The 25,065-nt window shown below is 37.1% G+C and overlaps 2 protein-coding genes across 2 annotated transcripts; both read left to right on the top strand.

Annotated features, from left to right (window-relative positions):
• The first annotated feature begins 5,151 nt into the window (after positions 1-5,151).
• LOC113360157 (uncharacterized mitochondrial protein AtMg00810-like) lies at positions 5,152-6,195 on the top strand. The gene has a single exon (XM_026603697.1). It carries the CDS (start codon positions 5,152-5,154, stop codon positions 6,193-6,195), a length of 1,044 nt encoding a protein of 347 aa, XP_026459482.1.
• Positions 6,196-6,574: 379 nt separating this feature from the next.
• Positions 6,575-8,747, top strand: LOC113360156. The gene is made up of 2 exons (XM_026603696.1): positions 6,575-6,735; positions 7,910-8,747. The coding sequence occupies exons 1-2, from the start codon at positions 6,575-6,577 to the stop codon at positions 8,745-8,747; spliced, it is 999 nt and encodes a 332-aa protein (XP_026459481.1).
• Positions 8,748-25,065: the final 16,318 nt, after the last annotated feature.

Raw genomic sequence — 25,065 nt, 5'->3', positions numbered from 1 at the left:
ACGAAGTTGACTCTAGTAAATAATCATGCGACTCTTTAAATGAGTTTTGATTCACTAAAATATGACAACCAAACTTGACATACCAATGCTTGGTGGGTTCAACCGAGCAATGCTCTAACCGGGCGTATCTACTTTGATTGATCAATGCACAACCTGGGATATTTCAATTAGAAATTTAAACATTATAATGCGAAAAAAGAAATAACACAGATACCAGAAATTTTTTTAATGAGGAAACCACAAACGTAAAAGAAACCCGGGACCTAGTCCAAATTGAACACCTGACTGTATTAAGCTGTTACAGAAACTAGCCTACTACCAATTAACTTCATTATGGAATGTAGTTGATCCCGAACTCAGTCATGTGTAGCTTTAATAGTTCCTGTAGCTATTCCATAATCCATCTCGAATTTGGTTTCCAACTCGGTTCAGGGTTGACAAGTTCTGTTATACACAGACCTGGATTCAAATGGCTTAGGCATTCGTGCTCACAATGGAAGATCTCCTTTTTTTAAACCACGTGATATTAGTCCTACAATTTCAAGTACTTCTTCAAAGGGTGTTGTTGATGCACTACAGTTACTTAAAAATCCTCCCAAAAGTTTTTAATGCGGGTATTCTTTTGGAATATCAATGTTGTCGCAAAAGATAATGCGCGACTTAAACTTAGAGAGTTAATCCATGAGTTCAAGCTTGAAGTTCTTTGTATTGCTGAACCGGAAGTTCAATGCACATATAACTTCATCTCTCGTCTCAACTTGGTTGATTTTAAAAGGCAGGTAATTCATAATACTTCTATTTGGAGTAATTGGGTTTTCTGGCTAGATATTTTTGATGATCCTACGATAATAAATATGAGTTCTCATGTTGTAATGGTTTCCTTAAATGGTATGCATATATATTTTGTCCACGCAAGTTATATTCAAGTAACTAGAAGAAGGTTATGGCAGCAGCTCACAATGGTAAGTGATGATATTCCATGGCTTGTCATTGGGGACGAGAAAAAATGAGGTTTGGATCCAAGGACGACTGTCATTAATGATTTTTGTGATTGGATGGATGAGAATAACCTGTTTGAAGCTGATGCACTTGGGTGTAAATTTACTTGGACAAATGGTCAGGAAGTGATAGGAGCTTAAAATACATCATTTGAATATCAATTTCATATACTTTTATTAGTTATTTTCTCTTGTATTTTTGGGTATTACGCTTCTTTTATATTTTATAGGTATCTTGGAGTCATGCGAAAGAAGGCAAATACGAGCTCATTTCATTGCTCGGAGACATTAGGCGTTGGCGGAGTTGAAGCACTGAAGTATTCTGGCTTCGTAGTCTCAAAAACAACAAATTACTGAAGCACAGACACTAAACCTATAGATGGGATCATACAAGAGCACATGTGTCTTCACTCAGGGCACCTCACCCTTTATAAATTACCATATGAAAGTCTAGGTCGTCATTTTATTCGGCTGCAACCAAACCCCCTCGACCTGATTTCCTAGCAGCTGCACCTCCATTCACTACCTGTAATAAGTATAGTCAAAGTTTATTGACTATTGTCTTGTATACTGTCAGTTCTGAGGAACTGACAGAGTAGTATTGGTTTTAGTGTATTGTGGTTGTTGTATTAAAAGCTGTCTGAGACAGACAAAAACCTGTAACAATAATTTCCTGTGTAATAACAACTTTGTCGTTCAATTCTCTGTTCTTCTATTTTTCTGAATCTTGAATATCAAATTATATATTTCTCATGGTATCAGTTAGGTAACCGATCTAACTCATATCAATCATCAAAGCTTAATATTTTTTCTCAATAATTTTCATCTTTCATCTTCAATCTGGATAATACAATCTTAAAGTCGTTTCTCCCAACATTTCTTTAGGGGTCTTGAGTTTCTGTATGGTAACTTTGAGATCTGGAAATCAATTCAACAACAATATTACAAATTCCAACAAGAATCGTAACAACAACAACGTTAACAACACCAGCAACAACATCAACAACAACAATCACATCAACAATTTTCGATCCTCTCTTGAAAATTTCTGCAACCCAAACATTGCAATGTCGACTTCCGCTGTTAATGATACTTCCTTACCCTTTACGAATATTACTAATTTTGTATCAGTGAAACTTGATGGTGAAGATTATCTCCTCTGGCGAGATCAATTTGAAGGGGTTTTATTTTCGACTGATTTGTATGGTTATGTGAGTGGTGATATTATTGAACCCCAAGAAAAGTTACAGTAGATGGTGTAGAAACAACTAATCCAGAATGGGAAACTTGGAGACGTTTAGATCGGTTTGTCTCTACATGTCTTAAAGCCACTTTTACTTCTACTGTTAGTGGTGATGTTCTTGGTTTTACTACTGCAAAAGCTATATGGATTATCTTGAAACAAGCTTTAAAACATAATATCTTGCTAGAAAGAACATGTTAAGAACCCAATTACATGGAATTAAAAAGGGGAATCATTCCATAGTTTCTTATCTTCAAAGGATTAAATCCATATCTGATTCTTTAACAACTATTGGTGAAAAGGTTAGTGATGAGGATCTTATGATGTTCATTATGAAGTGAGTATGATATTTTTGTTATATCATCTCAAAATAGAGAGAAGCCTTATACTTTTGGTGAAATTAAACCTAAATTGCTTTCTCGTGAATATTTCTTGGCTGATAGACAACAAAGCACTACAAATTTATTTGATGATCAAAATCAAACAACTTTCTATGCAAAGAATGGATCCAATTGTTATACAAATAACAAGAAGAGTGAAGGAAATTTGAAGAATAACTCTTATCAAACTGGGTCAAGTTCAAATAGTGCAACTGCATATCAAAATGGATCAAATTCTGATGGTAACACAATATTGGATTATAATCAAATGTATTGTCAGATATGTAAGAAGAGGGGACATTTAGCTATCAGGTGCTTCTTTAGGTATCATTCTCCTACTGGTACTTCTACTACTACTTCTCAAGCTCACTTTGCAAATACTGAGAATCAAGGAAATTCTTCTACCGGTGCAATGCATACTTCTGGGACTTTTCAACAGGTTTTTGCAAGTTTTAATGTTCACAATGATGCAGCAAATGATGATCCTTTTTCTTCTAATACAGTTTGGATTTCAGACAGTGGAGCATCAATTCATATGACTGGTGACAGAACTTTACTTCAACATACTTCTGAGTACAAGGGCAAGGACCATGTGCAAATTGGCAATGGTAAGATTTTACCTATTTCTCTTACTGGAAGTGCTATCATTCATACACCTACTAAAAATTTTAAGTTAGCTAATGTTCTACATGTTCCAGCCATGAAACATAATTCGTTATCAGTTGCTAGATTTACCAAAGATAATGTCTGCTCTATTAATTTTGATCCGTATGGTTTTGAGATAAGATGTTTTAAAATAAATGCGTTACTTGCTAAGGGAAAAATGTTTAACAACTTATTTCCTCTGTCATTCTTCATTCTGCTTTTTCATCTGTTGTTGCTTCTCCTAATATATGGCATGACAGGTTAGGTCATCCCCCTCCTAGAATTTTGCAACAACTTCATAATAATCACAATATTAGTCTTTCTTCTTCTATTTTCAAATCATTGTATCACTCCTGTCAACTTGATAAAAGCAAAAGATTACCTTTTCAACTTTATTCTTCACATGCTTCTTTTCCACTTGAACTTATTTATTGTGATGAGGTGGGTCCTGCTCCTGTTATTTCTTTGGCAGGACATATATACTATATTCTGTTTGTAGATGATTTTAGCAGATTTCTTTGGATTTATCCAATGTAACTCAAGACAGATGCTTTACAGTGTTTTCAACATTTTAAAACTTTAACTGAAAATTTGTTTCATAGAAAAATCATTTCTTTCCAAATTGATGGAGCTAGTGAGTTAGTAAAAGGAAATTTTAAAGTATTTTTAGATTCTTGTGGTATTCAAATAAGGATATCATGTCCTAGAACCCAAGAACAGAATGGTCTGGCTGAAAGAAAGCACCGACACATTACTGAAATGGGAAACCCTCTTCTTTTTAATGGTTCATGTCCAAGAGAATTTTGGTATGATGCCTTTTTAACTGCTACTAATCTTATTAATCGAACTCCAACTCCAATTCTTAATCATAAATCTCCTTTTGAAATTCTTTATAATACATCTCCAGATTACTCTCAATTAAAAATCTTTGGTTGTGTGTGATATCCTTTCTTGGGACATTCTAGAGTTGATAAACTCTCTCCAAAATCAGTTAAATGTCTTTTTATTGGTTATCGTTCTTTACACAAATGTTACAAATGCTACAATCCTCTTACTAAAAGAACTTATATCTCTAGACATGTGATGTTCTCTGAATTTGAATTTTACTTTTCTTCATCTATCTCTACTGATTCCAGTTCAGCTTCTACTATTGTTGAATATTTACCTCAGTTCCGTGAGTCTATTTCCTCTAAATCTATTGTTACAATGTCTCAAAAAGGTATTTCAAAACCTAAAGCTTTCCCTGATCATGTAATGCATTATTCTATCAAACATCCAGTTCATTCAGCTTTTGCTTCTTTATTGGATACTCCTACTGAGCCAAAAAGTTCCAAAACTGCTATATAGGATCTTAAGTGGCTAGTATCTATGAAAGAAGAAAATACAACACTGAAGAATAATGATACATGGGATTTAGTTGATCCTGAACCACAAGTAAACATTTTAGGCTGCAAGTGGGTTTATAGAGTTAAGCTAAGATCAGATGAGAAAGTAAATAGATTTAAATCTAGATTGGTGGCACTTTGTTACAACCAACAAGATGAAATTGATTATGGTGAAACCTTTAGTCATGGAGTCAAATCCACAATAGTAAGAGTAGTTCTCACATTGGTTGTTACTAGAGGTTGGTCTATAAAGCAGTTGGATGTATCAAATGCGTTCTTACATGGAGATTTAACTGAAGATGTATATATACAACAACCTCCAGGGTTTGTTGATTCTGAGTTTCCAAACAAAGTTTTCAATTTAAAGAAAAGTTTATATGGCTTGAAACAAGCTCAAAGGGCTTGATTTGAAAAATTAAGTACTTCTTTGATTGCTTATGGATTTGTGAGAACTTTTTTATGATTTTTCTATGTTTGTCTATACTTCTGGTTTGAATATGATGGTCTTATTACTTTATGTGGATGACATTATTCTAACTGGAAATTCAGAAGATTTACTTAATGATCTTGTTAATTATTTGAGCAATAACTTTGTTATGAAGGAGTTGGGAGATTTGCATTATTTCTTAGGTTTAGAAGCAATAAGATCATCTGATGCTATTATGTTAACTGAAAAGAAGTACATATTGGAATTACTTGCTAAGTCTCATATGCTGGAGTGTAATCCTTGTAGTACTACAGTTCCTAAAGGACCAAGAGTGTCAGTAAATGAAGGAACTTTATTGTCAAATGCAACTAAATTTAGAACTACAGTGGGTATGTTACAGTATTTTAGCTTAACTAGGCCTGACATATGTTTTCGAGTTAACTATGCTAGTCAATATATGCATGCTCCTAATGATATTCATCTGCTTTTGGTAAAGATAATTCTTAGATATTTTGAAGGAACAATTGGTTATGGTATAACATTAAGAAAAGGAGATGTTGAGTGCTCAACTGCCTACACTGATTCAGATTGGGGTAGTTTCCCTGAGACAGCTAGGTCTACATGTGGATATACAATTTTTATGGGTAACTCTTTAATCTCTTGGTCAAGCAAAAAGCATCCTACCGTGTCAAGATCGACAACAGAAGCAGAGTATAAATGTTTATCAGCTGCAACTGCAGAATTGGAATGGCTTGGATCTTTATTTTCTGAGTTACATATTACACTTAAGAAGCCCATAACTCTATACTGTGATAATACAAATGCAATTTACTTATCTGCAAATCTTGTCTCTCATTCCAGGGCCAAACATATAAAGATCCACTATCATGTTGTGAGGGAGTTGATTGAAGAAGGATTTTTGACTGTCCAACATATTTCTTCAGAGAATCAGTTAGCAGATTTATTCACAAAGGGACTCTGTGCACCTATTTTTACTTCATTGCTACATCAGTCACTGGAACTTTCTTCATCAGATGATACTACTTCTTCAGCTTCTACAACAAGTACTTCTTCCGCTGTTACAGATTTAGAAGAAACTGCGGAGTTCTCAGTTTAGTTAGCTTTCATGTTGCTTGTTTTCTTTTTCTGTTGATTGCTCTGTTTTTCTCTTTCTTGTTGAGTTGAGAACTTTGATGATTGTTACAGTGTTTTTCTTATAGTAGTCCAAACTGATTAGTGTTCCTACTATTAGTTTAAAGGGGGCTAATAAGTATAGTCAAAGTCTATTGACTATTATCTTGTATACTGTCAGTTCCAAGGAACTAACAGAGTAGTATTGGTTTTATATTGTGGTTGATGTATTAAAAGCTGTCTGAGACAGACAAAAACCTACAACAATAATACCCTGTGTAATAACAACTTTGTCATTGAATTCTCTGTTCTTCTGCTTTTTTGAATCTTGAATATCAAAATATAGATTTCTCAACCGGCAAACCATGACTCTAGTGGCTGTGCACATATGGCCAGTCGAGATGAACATCGAAGTTAAAGAAAGGCATGGATCTTGTGGTTCAATTTGGTTTCGAGTTTTCCTGTTGCCGAATAAGTTCAGAGAGATTTCAAGCCTAAGACAAGCTAGGAACTGGCAACACCGAATGTAAGAAATTTGAAGTCAGTTTCATGGAGAAAACATGGAAGAAGGTGAGGTTACTTCCATTGATGTTTGAAGATTAAGAAGAGTCTGAGAGTCCTGGAATGAGAAAATGCTGCAGATTGATGTTAACAATGAGCTCTTGAATGAAATAGGAGCCGTGGGTTTGTGTTAGAATTCGAATTACAAGCTGAAAAATGGAGTTGAAAGAACAAGTTGTCTTCCATTGAATTTATAAACGTAAGATGAAAATTCGGAGCCGATGTAGAGCTTTTAATGATCATAAATGTTTGGGTTATATGTTTGAACATCGATATGCAGGGGAGTAGATGTGTGACTTCCAAGGTACATCCATGAAACAACTCTCATCAGTCTGCAATACGCACATAAAGGTACTTGTCTAAATGACTGAATGACCGACCAATTCTGCACCAGCTCCTGTTGTTCACTGAAACGAGCTCCTTGCCGCCGGTTAACTATCTTGGTGTAAGTCTGTGATGAGGATTAGTACATGTTTCAAATGCGAGAAGTCAGGAAAGAATGAAGTTTGCGCTGAAGCAATATTTGGACAGAGTTTTAGAGCGAGAAAACAGGCCTAGAAGCTGGAATATTTGTCGTTCGATTGTGTGATGAATGGAGGGGAACAAAAGTGATTACATGCTTGTTTTTAGAAGTTGAGAAAGAGAAGAGGATACTCGTTGTTGTTGAGTTACTTCAGGGTCAAGCAATATCAATACTTTGAGCAATAAAAAGAGCCAAACCTAAAGCTACAGAGACACCACATACCCCCTCTGCGACTGCACAACACCTTCAACAGAGAGGAGATATGCTCCTCTCCAAACCCTTCTATCACCACCTTTTCATACCACCTCCATACTGCATACAACATCATCCATACCACCTACACCCTCCACCAGTACATATCATTATCTGCATACCACCTGTATATATCACCATCACCTGGATTCATCAGCATCACCACCACCTGTTTGCTGCAGTCAACCATCTCACAACTACCAGCACTCCCACCAGTTTAGTCCACCTCTGTACAACAACAACTGTGTGGTGCCTGTGCTATGTTTGATCTCATCAGGGGGAGATTTAAAATTCAGTTGGCTAACAAATGTTGCCTTTGTGATTCCGCAGAGTAATCTCTTGATCATGTGCTATTTAATTGCAGTTTTGCAGCTCGCGCTTGGAACTGGATAGAGGGGATTTTTGTTTTAACTGCTCATTGTAACCTTTTGACTTCTTATCAAGCAACAAAGTGGAGAAGTCCTATGGTGTGTGATTTGTGGCTGCTGGCGAATCTTGTTCTCAAATCTGAACTATGGGCATTGCGGAACAAGGGAGTATTTGAACAAAAGAAAGCAAACTGGAGCATATTCTACAAGCGTGTTCTAAAGCTAATTCAAGATTATTCAGTCAGGCTCCGTGGCCATATGAAGAATAATGCTGATGACGTCCTCATTCTAAATTATTTTAGGGTGCATCATAAAACTGTTATGCAGTTCCAGCCAGTGGAGTGTTATTGGCATCCTCCAAATGATGATGAGATCCTTTTATGTTGTGATGGCGCGGCAAGGGGAAACCCAGGCAGAGCAGGTGCGGGAGTGGTAGCAAGAGACGCATATTGTAATGTTCTTGGAGCTATGTTGATAGGTCTGGGAATCACTACTAATTTCTTGGCAGAACTCTATGGAGTTATTGTTGGACTTGAATGGGCTATTAGATGGGGTGTTCGAAGAGTTTGTATTCGTTCAGATTCTTTTAGTGTGGTGGAGGCTCTCAAGAACTCTACTTTACCTTGGTTTTCAAGACAAAGGTGGGTAGCTGTTTGTAGAAATTATGATGCTATAAGGTTTGTCCATACCTACAGGGAGGCGAATTTTGCAGCTGACAACATGGCAAAGAAAGGTTGTTTACTAGAGAATGGTGAAGGAATGCACTACGAAGGAAGGTCTCTTTTTTTGAATTCAGCTGAATACCCAAATGTTATTTATTATCGTTTCAAATAGTTTTCAAGTTTTTGGGGTCATTCTGACCTCTTTTCTTGTAAACTACTCTTGTAAATATTGATATTCATTAATACAATTTTTGACTTATCAAAAAAAAGGGATCTTACAAAAGCACATGTGTCTTCACTCAGGGCACCTCACCCTTTATAAATTACCAGATGAAAGTCTAGGTCGTCATTTTATTCAGCTGCAACCAAACCCCCTCCAACCTGAGTTCCTAGCAGCTGCACATTCACGACCGGAAAACCATGACTCTAGTGGTTGTGCACATATGGACAGTCGAGATGAACATCGAAGTTAAATAAAGACATGGACCTTGTGGTTCAATTAGGTTTCGAGTTTTGTTGTTGCCGAATAAGTTCAGAGAGATTTTATTAGAGCATAGCTCGGTCGACCTCGCATGCGTTGCTATCTCAAGCATGTTTGTCAATGTTAGTGATCTAAACTATGAGTCTTGATTTCTAGCCTACATAGCTAAGTCTCGGATTAGGATAGAAAAGTGTAGTTGAGCTCAAGGACTTCATGGCGATTCATCATACAACGACGAAGATCTATACAAGGAACCGTGGAACTTCATCAACAAAAAGGTATGTGGAGACTTGAACTTATCTATCACTCAAAAGTCTATCTCTTCTATCTCCTACTTCTTATGAGACAAAAGTCGTATGCTATATAGACTAGATCATACACATTTGACATTTCGAGCTGAGCATTCATTGATTATCTTTTATCTCGAAATCGTGCGTTGGTAAAGCGTTTCGCTTTGATCAAGTTTATCTTCAGCTAGTGACGAAAGTCGTGAAAAGTTTCAATCACTTTGAGAATTGCTCTGACGTGAATCGGTCTGTGAATAACGGCTACATAGCGTCCTCTGAGAATGTCTCAATGATTGAAATAAGAGTTTAGATTACATAACCATGTATTCCTTGAACCGAAGTTTTCGAACTTTGTTGATCAAGAGATATCGGGAGGATTGTGGAATTGGCTTGCCAAGTCCACGAACTGTCGGAAGTTCTCGACCGAGAATTTCTGCTGGATTTTCCAAAACTCATTTGTGTGCTAAGTACGCGAACCCAGTCCGCGAACTGGCGGAAGTTCTCTTTCCGAGAATTTCTGCTGAGTTTGGAAAACTCAACCGATTAACTTAAGTCCGCGAACTTGTTTGTGAACTTAAAAGGTTATGATCTAAAGATGTGCTCTGAACATGAAACATTAAATTACTAAGGAATGCTTTATGCAAACCGTGGCTATAGTGTTCATGAGCAGATTCAATCGAATCGAATCATCTTTGTTTCAATTGTGTCTTGTGTAGTTACATAAGATCTCATAGCAATTGAACAACTCTTTAACTAGTTCATTTGAGTCAATTGAACTAGTTATGGTGAAGAAGAACAAGGTTAATATGAAATGCTCATATGGTTAACTTTTTGGGTTACTATGTTGAACCAACATACACATACACATTTGGGCATGGTTTTAACAAACCCAGTAAACATCTACCCAAGTGTGTGTGACAAGCTAGGTTTTTCGATCTAACGGTTGAGAGTCATTAGCTTGAATCTAAATCAGGTTTTCATCTAACGGTGTATAAGGATTGCTTTGTAACTAAGGAAAAACCCTGATAAGGCTATATAAAGGAGACATCTAGCATTGTGCAAAACTAATCCCCACACGTCTGTGTGCTACTAGTGCGCCTGCTAGAGTCGATCTCCATTAACCTTTGATTTTCTTCACTAAAATCAGGTTAATGACTTAAAGACTTTATTGGGATTGTGAAGCCAGACCGATACTACTTTATCGTAGTTGTGTGATCTGATCTTGCATCTTCTATCGTACGAGTACAATCGATTGATTGACTTGAGATCGTGAGAGTTCTCCGATAGGAAAGATAAAGAAGTCACAAACATCTTCGTCTCACTGTTTGTGATTCCTCGACAATCCGCCTGTGTAGTCAGGAAGGATTCTAGAGAGGTGATTGATTAATCTAGGCTGTTCTTCGGGAATATAAGACCGGATTGTCAATTGGTTCCTATTCACTTTGATTTTATATCAAAATACGGAACAAAATCTAGGATTTTTCTGTGGGAGACATATTTATCCTTTGTTAGACTTTTCTGTGTGAGACAGTTCTGTTTATTATCAAGTCTGTGATTTTGGGTTGCAGCAACTCTTGGTTGTGGGTGAGATCATCTAAGGGAATCAAGTGCGCAGTATCCTGCTGGGATCAGAGGCGTAGGAGTACAACTATATCTTGGATCGGTGAGAGACTGATTGGGGTTCAACTATAGTCCAGTCTGAAGTTAGTTTGCAGTAGGCTAGTGTCTGTAGCGGCTTAATACAATGTGTATTCAATCTGGACTAGGTCCCGGGGTTTTTCTGCATTTGCGGTTTCATCGTCAACAAAATTTCTGGTGTCTGTGTTATTTCTTTTCCACATTATATTTTATATAATTGAAATAATACAGGTTGTGCGTTAAGATCATCAACTTCTCTAATCCAACTTTTGGTTATTGATTGTAGTTGATTGATCCTTGGATATTGGTCTTTGGTACCGTCCAAGTTATCTCTCTTTGATAAAGACTCGCAAATTTCTATTTGCTTGAGTAAATATCAAATCGAGAGATTGAGTTTTAAACTCTTTGATATATCTTTTTATTGATTGAGTCTGACTGTCTAGTTGATTCTCATAAAAAGTATATTGGAGTTTGTCTATACAGATTGCTAAGAAAAATATTGGGTGGTGTTGTTAGACCCCCGCTTTTTCAATTGATATCAGAGCAGGCAAACACGTTTAAGACCTAACAAGTCCGTTTTTGTAGCAATCTGACTCTATGGACAGAGGTGCTATCCCTATTAACGTACCACCAGTCTTCGACGACTCCAATTAATTATGGTGGAAAATTGTTATGCAAGCTTTTCTTCAATCGCGTGATTTTCAATCATGGGTATATGTGGTGAATGGTTATGATGCACCCGTTGTTGCAACTGGAGACGGAACTGTTCCCAAGAATATTGGTGAATATAATGCTGCCGAGATTCTTGCTGCAAAGCAGAATTCTGAAGGGTTAAATGCTATCATACATGTCATTGCCCCAAGTCTTTAACACCATGTGTCTAATTGCATTAGGTCTAAAGATGCTTGGGATATCTTAGAAACCGTATTTGAAGGAAACTCCAGTGAAAAGGAAGCTAGGCTTCAAAACCTTAATTATAATTGGGAGAACCTTCGTATGGAATATGAAGAAACATTTGATGAGTTTAATCACAAAGTGTCTGAAATTGTTAATGCATCTTTTGCATTGGGTAAGACTATTCCTAAAAAGGACATTGTAATGAAAATTCTCATATCGTTGCCATCTAGATACGAGTCTAAGAAGCATGCCATCGTTGAGGGGAATAACCTCAATAATATTTCCAGAAACACCTTGGTTGGGAAGCTAAAGATCTTTGACCATGAGCATACATCCAAAGTCAGTAAGGATGTTGCATTTAAAGCACAGAAGAGCATTAAATTACTCGCCAAAGGTAAAAGTGTTCATGTCTCTGAGGATGATCAGTCTGAGAATGATTTTTCAGATGAAGACCTTGACAAGTCGGTCTCCTTGATCACAAGATAGTTTAGGGATCTTCTGTTGAAGAGAAGTAAACGGTTTTCAAGAGACAAACCTCACGTTCGCTGTAGTTGCAGGAAATCCTGCACTACACCCCTCACAAGATTTCATTAACATTCAACTCATTTTTGAATTAACAATCTTAATTTTATTGATGAATCTTTGAACAATCTTACAAGAAAATATAAAGGAATCAAGAATAACCACTGCTCTAGATTTTCTCTCTCCTATTTACTTGCTTCTCACTCAGAAAAGATCTCTTTCTATTTTCTTTACAACTGAATGACTATTTATAGGAAATTACATAGTGGATGACAACTAATCTGTCCTTTATTTTCGGATATGGTTTGCGACATTCTCGCAACCTTACAAATACCAATCTCGCAAACTTCCTTATTTTCACAGGATCGTCACACTTTTCTCATGATTTGGCTGATGTCGTTTATTATGTCGTTTCTGAAGTTGTTTTGCGACACTGTCGTGTTGTGTTGTTAATAATTTCGCTGAGAGATTATTGCTGCGAGATTCTGATCCTACATCTTGCCTCTTATCATATCTTCTCTGCGAAGTAGAGAACTATGTGAGAAATGCCGCATCTATCCATCACTTCATATTCTGTATTTATCACTCGTATCCTTTCTCTCATCTGTTTCTTGACACGTCTTCTGTAACCGATGCTTTTTAACCGCTCAGGTCTTTTCGCATTAATTGTGTTTATCTTCTCGAAAATCTCCTCAATATATACTCTTCTTACTTTGCCTTTTCTTCTTTTTTATTCTCTTTTTCATCTTCTCTGCAACTTCATCATTTTCTCCGTAAATTCCTTTGCTGTAATTTTTCTTCTATCTTCCTTGTTCAATCTTCTTAATTCTTCGTCCATTCCTATACTGTTCCCTCCGTAGATCATCACTGTTCGTAATTTTCTTCTTTTTTAATTTTTACGAATTAATCTTCCTGCTGGTGTATTCCATGGATTCATCGAGGTTAGTTTTCTTTTTTCTTTCTTATGGGTTTTGCTGAAATTGATCTTGCTTACTGCCTTATTTGATGTTGTTTATGTGATTCCCATACTGTTGTTATTTCAGCAAAAATGCCTCTAACACCAAATTTACGGTTCAGAACCCTAATATTTCCAAATCGCAGCATAAGGTTGTTGTAAACAAAAGAAAGTCTGCGGATCATAAGGTAGTAAGAAACATTATTCTTTATAATAACAATATTGTTGCCTAGTTTCTTATCGTGGATTGTGATTCGCAGGGTGATAAGGATGCCAACAACCTTCAAGAATCTCGCCACCTCAAAAGCGTTGAAACTATGTTCCATTTCACTTACTTATCCCTTCAAAATATCCTGCGACATCTTCACAAGTTAAACCATTATCTCCAATTCGCGAAAAGGTTGCTTCAGATTTCATCCCTTCAACTCCTTTCAATGATTGAAAACCCCCTTATTAATCCTTCTGTGAATGAAACTTCTTCTCCTATTGATAATGTTTCCCAATCTTCTATCATTGCCAGTTCTCTACCTGAGCCTCTTCCTTTAAATATTGCTTTCAAAGTTTGTCTGAGGTTCTGGATGATGTTAAGAAGTCTCCCATTGATCCTGTCAAGTCTGGTGTTTGCGAAATTCTGAGTAAGTATTTGGCTCTGACAGAGTTGCTTCGCAAACAGCTTTTGAAAAAGAGATTGAAACCTTGAATAAGAATCTCCAAATGGACTTTAGAGTGTAATGCTCTTCGCTCGAAAATCAAAAGCTCCAGAATGTTCGCTGGATCGCGACAATCTTCGCAAGAAGAATGATGAACTAAGAGGTAATGATTTCCTTATCTGTGTCTTCAATTTGCCTTTTTAATGATTTTATCCTTTCCAATTTAATTGTCCTTGAAATACCTTTTTCGCATGTTAAGCCTTAAACCAGAAATGAATAATGGAGAGATATCAATTTGAATCTGCTGATGAAGAAGCCCGTGTTGATAAAAAGATTTTGACGATCATAACCAATTAGATAACCTCTTCATATTCTTTGAATATAAAATAATCTTACCAATGAAAATACCCATTAGGTCAGAGGAAAAATATTAAGTAATGAAATATCTCCCTCTTATTCTTTAACTAAATCTAATCTAGGGATGAAAACTTTATCAGATGAGAATAAAACTCTATCTCAAGAGAAGCGAACTTGTTTAAACAAGATGGCGATATCTTCGCAACAACTTAGCATCCTTCAGAAAGTATGTGATGACCAAGAACAATCTCTTCGCTCTTTGAGAAATGAACTTAAAGAAGTAATAGAGTCATCTATCGCTGAAAGACATAAACTCATTAGAATAGCTTTAAGTGTAAAGGCGAACCAACTTAAAGAACAATATTCCAAATTAGAAGAATCTTATTCTTCACTTGCGAAGAAAAATGCCTTTCTTATTTCTAAAGAGAAAAATCTTCAGTCTCGACTTAAAGGTTTAGTTGGAGATAAATTTGATGATGCGATGGACCGTTGGGAGAATAGTTGTCTGACCTTGATTCAACATCTTATTTCGCAAAAGGAAGGTAGTCATAATAGTTTGACTGCCTTAACTATCTTTTCTTTGTCATACCTTTTTGAGTTCTTCATCTTATTGAAATTTTGTATTCTACTTTTCGCAGAGTCTGAAAAAATATTCATTCCTCCATTTCTGTTTTTGGGGCTAAATATGCCAAAATTCGCAAAGAAAATGCACTACTCGTCTTTGTCCTTACTGGTTCTCGCGACCGAGCAGAAAGAAGACTTGATTATCTTGCTTACTTTAAGTATATTCAAGATATGAATCATCAGAGAGCACTTCTTCGTCAAGTTCATCTCCGGGCTGAAGTTCTTGTGAATGATATTTTATTGTCCAAATCTCTTCCTCCTACATCAATCGAACATTTGGAAGTAGACGATGATGAAATTCCTCGTCCTGCTGACAGTGATTATGATTATGAAAGTGGTGGAGAGAATAATCTTGAAGAAGAGATCCCTTCTAAGGAAGAAACTGCTGGTGCTAATCAAGATGGAAGCGAAAAAGAAATCCCTTCTAAATAAGTAATTGCTGGCGATAATCAAGATGGCGGCGAAAAAGAAGTCCCTCTCGAAGAAATTATTGTTGGTGAAGATCAGAATCGAAATGAAGAAAAGGCTGGCGATAATGAGAACATTGGCGAAGAGTTTCTTATCTAGTTTTATCTTCTTGAACTGTTTCATCTTTATTATTTCTTGCGAATAATATTCTTCAACCAACTTTGGAATTAATTTTCTCTTTTAGTATTTTGCTGGCGAGAAAGATAATGCCTCTTGTTTACTGATTTCCATACTTGCCTCTCATTATCTTTCTTGCGAGAAATGATTTGTTATGAATACTTATAAATATTTTGTTTTGTCATGTGGTCTTATTTTGCCTTCCTAATTAAAGGTCTGATTATGCCACCTCTTATCATTGCGACAAAATCGCAGGACGTCTTTGCATTTTCATGCAAAAACCCATTGATCTTGCCTTAACTTTTTCTTTTGTATTATTGCCTCTTCAAGATTGTTGCGACAATATGACATGCCTAAATAATCTTACGAATATAAAGCCCCATGACATTGTCATCGTCCGACGAAATCGCAGGACGTCTTCGCACTTTCATGCGAAAACCCATTGATCTCGTCTTATCTTTCTCTTTATTATTATTGCCTCTTCAGGATTGTCGCACAAATATGATAAGCCTTAACACCCTTGCGAGTAAAAAGCCTCATGACATTTGCGTCTTAAGACACTTATCATCTCCCTAATGGAGGGTGACGCCCTTATCTTCCCCTGGTTTCACCTTCAAGGAGGCGTACCTCTACCATACAAGGTTGGCTCCACCCATCCTGTCTTAACAACAACCCGTTGTTTTCGCAGCCTCGTAACCATAGGGTTTATGGTTACGAGACTGCACCCTACGTGGGGTTTTCTTCGGGCAGAGTGCAGTATAAGCCAAGACTTGTCAAGAATGGAAAGGTACGCTCCAGACGCCCCTGGCACTCTTGACTCAACCGTGTACCTCGGCTCCTTGGTCAGATTCTGCACTCCTTGGGAGAGTCCTTATTACCTTAGTCGCCCAACCTAAGTCATATGCTTAAGCTGAGAATCCAAGGTGCCTCTCCCGGATGGGCTTTATTGACCCCAAATCTCCATGACTCAGGTTCCGGTGGCGGTGTAGCCTTTCCCTGAGACATGCAACAGGTACCCCCTTATATGACATACTTTAGTTCTTACATTTGCCTCTTGCGAAATTTTATTCACGAACTAGGGTGTACGCCATAAAGGTTCGCCCCTTTCTCTTTTGTCATTGTTCTCTGATTATCTCTGCGAAAGTTTCGCATATCATGATCTTGTTTTGATATGAATAATCTCGCAACTATTCTTGGATTTAAACACACAAGTAAAATGTACTAGGACAATTGAATCCACTGCTTAATCTCTATTAGAAAATCCAGTTATCGACAAAGTTCATTTTTCCCTTATGGAGAACAGCGATAAAGATACAAGTCTCTCGCTTATTCAATAAGGAATCAGTCACAATATGTATGGTTTAACATCAACTGGCAGTACCAATCTCTAGCATTAGTTGTCTTTCGACAGCACAACTAATCACAGATTAAAATAGATCATTTAAACATAGGTTGAAGCTACAATGTATAATTATTCTAACAACTTAGGATGCCTGACATACTAAGTGAAAGTTATAAATGGCAACTCTAGGTTGAAACCATCCTTTACTCAATGAAACACAACAAGTACAATGTCGATAACATGAACAATCTAGCAGTAAATTAAGAGCTTCATCTATGTCATAGCTAAGAATTTAGAACATGGTGAAAACAGGAGACAAATAGAATTCAAGTATAGATAAACTCATTGAAGTAATTGAACTCTATTCTTTTTCAAACTGATTTCTCAAGGACAACAGGAAATTACTTAAGTGTTTTCAGACCTCTCTTCCTCACTCCTTGCATACCCATTACACAACATAACCCCTCCTTTTATACCCAATTTTCTCCCTTTTTTCTCAATCCATGATATCAAAAGAAACAATATAAATTCAGAGATTTTTGTTCTCAAAACTCACCACTATGCAATACTTTTCATTCATACGCATCCACTGCACCTATCTTCACCAATTGATTGATGTTGTCGGAGTTGCAAAGAAGTGAAAATTCAGACCTAGCTTATCGAGCCTGACCTTGTCTTTGACGAACCCAATTTGTGGATAAATTTCATTATGAACAGCTACCCCAACTCCATCGATTGCGTGCTGCGGTTGATGATGTTTGTAGAAAATCAAATCCCTAGCTTATCCTATGAGTCAAAGCCTAGGGTTATGACTGAAATGGTAATAGAAAAGGTAAGCAACTAGTCTTGACAAGGTAAAAGTGGTGATAGAGGTATGGGTTTGATGGATTTGACAAGATAAGGAAATTAGGGAGACAAAAAGAAGATGGGTGATTGGAATTTTGGGGAAGAAGAACACAACAGCAGATGTTGTTTCTTGTGATGAGATCGGGTTTTGGGAAAGGTAGAATGGATATTCCGGTGTGAAGCATGAAGACTCCATTTTGGTATGAGAAGAAAAATTGGGCTTGGCTTCCTTTTAGTTCCCAACATGTTTATCACTTAAATTTCGGCCCATTGATTCGTTTCATGACTAGAGATTTATTTCCCTTAAACTTCTTATCAGCTAGCAATGCTATTACTCCATAAATCTGCCAGCCTGGCTGCCTTCTTCACTATACGTGTCTTCCTAACATCGACTTGGTATCTTAGCTTGACAGGGCTTTGTAGCTCCACTTCATTCATAGCACATGTTCAGATCATCATTTTCTTTCCCCTAGCATTACAAAACAAAAAGTCAGGGACAATTACCACAAATTTTACTCGCAAACGATCAAGTGATACAAAACATAAAATTTGGCATAAATATAGGAAATCAATGCAACAAGATACCATAAACACCTACAAAATGTTAAGAATATATACAATATTATGTGACTATCAAATACCCCCAAACCTTCCTTTTGCTCGTCCTTGAGTAAAACTCAAAACCAAAAGAAAAGTCCTTCCTAAACCAAAATATACTCACAAAGTTTTAGGACAAAATAAAAGCTCAGATCCCATGAAAGTGATACCTGCATTCAGTTTTAGCTCACAGCAAAAGGATATGTCAATCTAGCTTTCAAAGGCACAATTCTAGTACTGAAACAACTAAGGACATGTGATAAGAGTGTAAAGTGTGTCTACACATGTTTAGAATGATCAGAAGTTATGACTGCCAATTGCTAAGAGGTAATTTTTAGGCTAAGAACTGAATTCAAAGCCAAGCTAGCTGTCCGGCTTTATGAGAATTGTGAATGTTCGCCCAAGAGTTGGTGATATTTCAGCTTATTAGCGTTGTACATCGATGGCTACACCCTCCTTGCATATTAGAAGACCACTTATAACACATAACAACAATGAACATTGACTGCAGTATTTACATTGACTACTCTCATTTTGAGACAAGAGAGACACTTTAGCATTTTTGATGAAATAGAACATACAATGAGTACTTTTCTTTTCTTTGCTTTTTTTTTTTTTAAAACTGAATTTTCATTTTCAACTGATTTTTCACTGATTATGGAATAACAAGATATACAAACATAAGATGACGCAACAACTTTACATAAAGACAGAACAATACATAACATGACACTTTTAGCAAGAGGCTTCCCTTTTCGATGCACCCGGTCAAATTCAATGGTTGCTTTTCTTAACGTATCCTCCACCTTCTATCCCAGCCAACCAAAGAAAAAGCTAGTCAAGTCTCATTCAGTATTCTAGATGATTGGCAGCCTACTTAACCGATAAAACACCTTCCCGAGGCCATACATGTATTGGTAGATCGTGCATGTGCAAGTTTCTTATCAACATGTGAATTGTGCTAAAATCAGGGGTGCCTCATCATCTAGACTAAGAATCCTAAGATATTATACACGCACAGGCAATCAAGGTAAATGAGCTCCATTTTTCATTTTTCATTCCTTCATTTTTTAACTCTTTTTTTCCTAAGATGTTATCTATTCACAAGATTCGAACATACAAAATCGCTACAAAGTTTCATGTGATATATACTTGTACCCCCAAACCTATGTTAAACAGTGTCCTCAATGTTTCTAAGGATTCACCAATTATAACATACCATGAAGTTCATGAAGAAAAAGAAGGTTAGAGAGTACCATATCCAAAAAGATGTTGCCAAACCAAAGACAGTAGAGCAGCAAGGTAGATATCGCAAACAAAACAGAGATTATATACATCAAACACTAATTTAGCAAACTGAAACCAAAAGAAAGCAAAGGACAGAAAATGGAATTCTAAACCTGGTATGTACAAGGGGTGAACCAGTTCAGTCCACATAGATGGGATCTTCCAGATCGGTTGTTTCAATTTCAGGTGGAATTGGTTCAAGGAATGGCTTTAATCTCTGTCCATTGACCTTGAAGACGTTCTTAGTTGCTACATCTTCGAGTTCTACAGCTCCATGAGGGAATCTTGTTCGGACCATGAACGGGCCTGTCCATCTAGAACGCAATTTACCTGGAAAAAGATGCAAACGCGAGTTGTACGATAAAACTTTCTGTCCATGCGTGAATGACTTGCGCAAAATCCGCTTGTCATGGAACACCTTCATTCTATCTTTGTACATCTTTGCACTGTCATAAGCATCATTCCTCAGTTCTTCCAACTCGTTGAGTTGAAGTTTCCGTTGAGTACCTTCCTTATCAAGAGAAAAGTTAAGCTTTTTGATAGCCCAATATGCTCGATGTTCTATTTCAACAGGTAAATGACAAGGCTTTCCACACACAAGTCGGTAAGGGGACATGCCAATTGGGGTTTTATATATTTTTCTATAAGCCCATGAAGCATCATTCAATCTCAAATACCAATCTTTTCTAGACGGATTAACCGTCTTTTCAAGAATATGCTTAATCTCCCTATTAGAAACCTCTACTTGGCCACTGGTCTGTGGATGGTATGAGGTTGCGACTTTATGAGTTATGCCATACTTGCGAACTAGTAACTCAAAAGACCTATTGCAAAAGTGTGAACCACCGTCACTGATTATAGCTCTAGGGGTGCCAAAACGAGAAAATATGTTTTCTTTTAAGACCGAAAGTACCACCTTGTGGTCATTTGTTTTGGTCGCAACTGCTTCTACTCACTTAGAAACATAATCAACAGCAACAAGGATGTATAACTTACCTTCAGAATTGGGAAAAAGGCCCATGAAATCAATTCCCCAAACATCAAATAGTTCAACAATCAGAATAGGGTGCAATGGCATCATGTTTCTCTTGGAAATACTTTCTAGTTTCTGACAACGTTCACAAGCAATACAATAAGCATGACAATTTTTGAACAACGATGGCCAATAAAACCCGCTTTGCAAGACTTTTGCAGCAGTCTTCTTGGCACTGAAATGGCCTCCATATGCTTGATCATGACAAAAAGATATCACATCTTTTTTTTCATTGTTGGGGACACATCTCATAATGATTTGGTCCAGGCAATACTTAAACAAGTACGGGTCATCCCAAAAGAAGTATTTAACTTCAGCCAAGAACTTAGAACGGTCTTGCCTAGACCAATGCGAAGGCATTCTTCCCGTGGCAAGATAGTTCACAATGTCATCAAACCAAGGATACTCAGACACAAGCATTAATTGTTCACCAGGAAATGACTCTCTAATATGCACGGACTCATCAAAAGACTCAACATTTAATCTAGACAAGTGATCAGCAACCACATTCTCAGAACCTTTCTTATCTCGAATTTCGAGATCGAATTCGTGCAATAACAATATCCATCGGATGAGACGAGCTTTAGCATCCTTCTTAGAAAGAAGGAATTTCAGGGCAGCATGATCAGTGTATATGATGACCTTAGACCCTATCAAGTATGACATGAACTTGTCCAATGCAAAAACAACAACAAGCAACTCTTTCTCAGTAGTTGTATAGTTAAGTTGAGCATCATTAAGAGTCTTGCTAGCATAGTATATCACATATGGAAGTCTATCGACGCGATGTCCTAAAACAACACCAACAGCAAAATCAGACGCGTCACACATGATTTCAAATGGCAATTTCCAGTCAGGTGGTCGGACTATAGGGGCTGAAATTAGAAGAGTTTTGAGTTCTTCCCATACACGCACACAAGCATCATCAAACACAAAAGCAACATCTTTACCAAGTAGATTACACAGGGGTCTGAAAATTTTACTAAAGTCCTTGATGAATCACCGGTAAAAACAAGCATGACTTAAAAATGATCTAACCTCCCTCACAGAGCGAGGTTGTGGCAAATGTTGAATGAGGTCAACTTTAGCTTTATCTACTTCAATGCCCTTTTCAGAGATGATATGTCCTAGAACTATGCCTGAGTTCACCATAAAATGACACTTTTTCCAATTCAAAACCAAGTCTTTTTCTTTACATCTAATCAGCACACGAGTGAGATGGTTCAAGCAGTCATCTTAAGAAGATCCAAACACAGAGAAATCATCCATAAAGATCTCAAGGAGATTATCTATCATGTCAGAAAAAATGCTCATCATACAACATTGAAATGTGGCGGGTGCATTACACAACCCAAAGGGCATACGACGATAAGCAAACGTTCCAAAAGGACATGTAAATGTAGTCTTTTCCCGATCTTCAGGTGCAATATGAATCTGATTGTAACCAAAAAAACCATCCAAGAAACAATAGTAACTATGCCTAGACAACAGTTCTAGCATTTGGTCTATGAAAAGGAGAGGGAAGTGATCTTTCCTTGTAACTGCATTCAACTTCCCATAATCAATGCAAACTCGCCACCCTGTGGTTACTCGAGTAGGGACTAACTCATCTTTATCGTTTTAAACTACAGTAACTCCTGACTTTTTCGGCACAACCTGAATGGGACTAACCCATTTGATATCTGAAATCGGGTATATGATACCCGCATCAAGTAGTTTTAGAATCTCACCCTTAACAACCTCTTTCATGTTAGGATTGAGTCTCCTTTGCATCTCCCTAGATGGTTTAACATTTTCTTGAAGATTTATACTCCCTCCGTTCCATTTTACTTGATGTTTTAGAGTTTTTCACGTGTATTAAGAAGTAACAGAGAGTAAATTTTTTCCAAATTTACCCATATTAATAGCTTTCCAAAAATTTAAAGTACCTAGTTTTTAGTTTCTATATTTAGTGTAAATTACGAATCTCGTTGTAATTTACTTGGGATAGAGTACTTATCCTCCATGGAGTGGATTTAAAAATTAGATTAATTACCCATTTACTGATTTCAATGAAAATTAATGGTATGGTAATGATTCCAAAGCAAGGGTAAATTAGTGAGAATTTGGGAAAAATATCCAAACACTCATCTATTTTGGAACATAAAAAAAACCCTAAAACATCAAGTAAAATGGAACGGAGGGAGTATGATGCATGCAAACAGTGGGACTTATGCCTTTAAGGTCTGAGATGGTCCATCCTAATGCTTCTTTATGCTCCTTAAGTACTTCTAAAAGCTTATTATCTTGTTCTATATATAAGGAAGACGAAATGATTACATGCAAAGTATTAGAAGGTCCCAAAAATGCATATTTAAGAGTATCAAGCAATAGTTTCAGTTCGAGCTTTGGTGTCTCAACAAGAGATGGGACAGACTTGTATTCCGAGAGTGGAAGTGGCTCCACTCTAGCTTTCTACTTAGTCGTGTCCATGAGGGGTGCATATTCAAGCAAAGAATTCACTTCACTTATGTATTCATCATCAAACAGATCCAAGTTAAAATTATTCAAGCAAGCATGCAAAGGATCAACAGACATGTTACTAGACAACGAATCCTGAACCAAACTTTCTATCATTTTGATTTCATGCACATCATTATCATCATCAGATAGAAATGTTGTTGGCTAGCATTAAAAACATTCAACTCCACAGTCATGTTACCAAACGACAACTTCAACACTCCATTACGACAATTAATAATTGCATTGGACGTCGCCAAGAAAGGACGTCCTAAAATGACAAGAATGTGATAGTCTGGGTTCTGCACATGCTGAGTATCTAAAACAATGAAGTCCACAGGAAAATAGAACTTATCAACCTTGATTAGAACATCTTCTACCACACCACGTGGCACTTTGACGGATCTGTCCGCCAATTGCAGAGTTATAGGTGTTGATTTTAACTCTCCAAGACCTAACTGCACATATACCGAATATGGAAGTAGGTTCACACTAGCCCCTAAGTCTAGTAACGCCTTATTGACCGTATGGTCACCTATTTTTCATGTGATTGTGGGAAAACCTGGGTCTCTAAACTTAGGTGGAGTCTTGTTTTGAATGATAGAACTTACCTGTTCAGCGAGAAAAGCGCGCTTGTGCACATTAAGCTTTCGCTTTTGTGTGCACAGATCTTTCAAGAACTTAGCATAAGCAGGGATATGCTTAATTTCTTCGAGAAATGGAATGTTAAAATTGACTCGCCTGAAAAATTCCAATATCTCGTTATATTGCGTTCCTTTCTTTTGATTCTCCAACCTTTGAGGAAAAGGAGCTACATGCACATTTGAAGGCACAGAAACATTAACATCAGCAGATTTTTTAGATTTAGGGACATGCTCAGATTCATTTTCAACAACCGGTGTATGCAATTGTGACTTAGACACAGATTCACTCTTTTCAGGCATGATTACATTGTTATCAACTACTTTACCATTACGAAGAGTAGTAACAACATGTGCAGTCTCATTACAAGTAGACGTACTTGCCTGAAATGTGCCTTTTGGGTTTTGTTCAGGTTGACTTGGAAGCGTACCCTTTTCCCTGTCATTAAGCGCATCACAGATCTGACCTATCTTAAGTTCTAGACTTGTAAAACATTGGTCAGTGGTCTTCTGATTTTGCAAAAGATTTTGGGTCAACAGACCGACACTTTCCTCAATGCTTGATAGTTCCTTTTCAGAAGGATGTTGTGTTTACGATTGTAATTGGGGGTTTCTAGGATATGAATATCCTTGTGCGTTTCCTGATGCACCCCCTTGTATAGGGCCCTTAGACCATGAAAAGTTAGGGTGGTTCCTCCACCCTGGATTGTAGGTCTGTGAATAAGGGTTATGTTCTTGCTTTTGATACAAAACATGGGACTGTTCAGGTCTGGACTCTTGGAATGCATGCAATTGTGGGCAGGTATCAACAAGATGGTCAGAACTATTACACACAGCACAAATAGAAACCTCAACTTGGTTACAAGAAGTAGAAGCAGCAGATTTTATATTTTTCTCCAGCTCTAAAGCCTAAACTCTCCTAGCCAGTGATGTTATTTTAGCATTAACCTCAAAGTCAGATTCTATATCATGAACACTACGCCTGTTGGTCGACTTCCTAGGTTCTCTAACAGACTCCCATTGCTGAATTTTCTCGGCAACTTCATGTAAAAAGGCCCACGACTCGTCGGCACTTTTATCTGTGAACTCACCATTGCACATTACTTCAACCATGGATCGAGTGGCGTACTCCAACCCTTCGTACAAAATTGTTGAGAGTCTCCACTGTTTGAAACCATGGTGAGGACATTGGAGTAACAAATCATTAAAACGCTCTAGATACTTGGACAATGTCTCACCATCTAGTTGA

Source organism: Papaver somniferum, chromosome 3 (genome assembly GCF_003573695.1).
Source record: "Papaver somniferum cultivar HN1 chromosome 3, ASM357369v1, whole genome shotgun sequence".
NCBI classification, from domain to species: Eukaryota; Viridiplantae; Streptophyta; class Magnoliopsida; order Ranunculales; family Papaveraceae; genus Papaver; species Papaver somniferum.
This window is presented reverse-complemented; position numbering and strand designations above follow the sequence as displayed.

Coding starts and splice junctions, on each gene's coding strand:
- LOC113360156 (XM_026603696.1), top strand. CDS start 6,575: ATGACTCTAGTGGCTGTGCACATATGGCCAGTCGAGATGAACATCGAA. Junction 6,736..7,909: donor AGGAACTGGCAACACCGAAT/GTAAGAAATTTG, acceptor ATTTAATTGCAG/TTTTGCAGCTCGCGCTTGGA.
- LOC113360157 (XM_026603697.1), top strand. CDS start 5,152: ATGGTCTTATTACTTTATGTGGATGACATTATTCTAACTGGAAATTCA.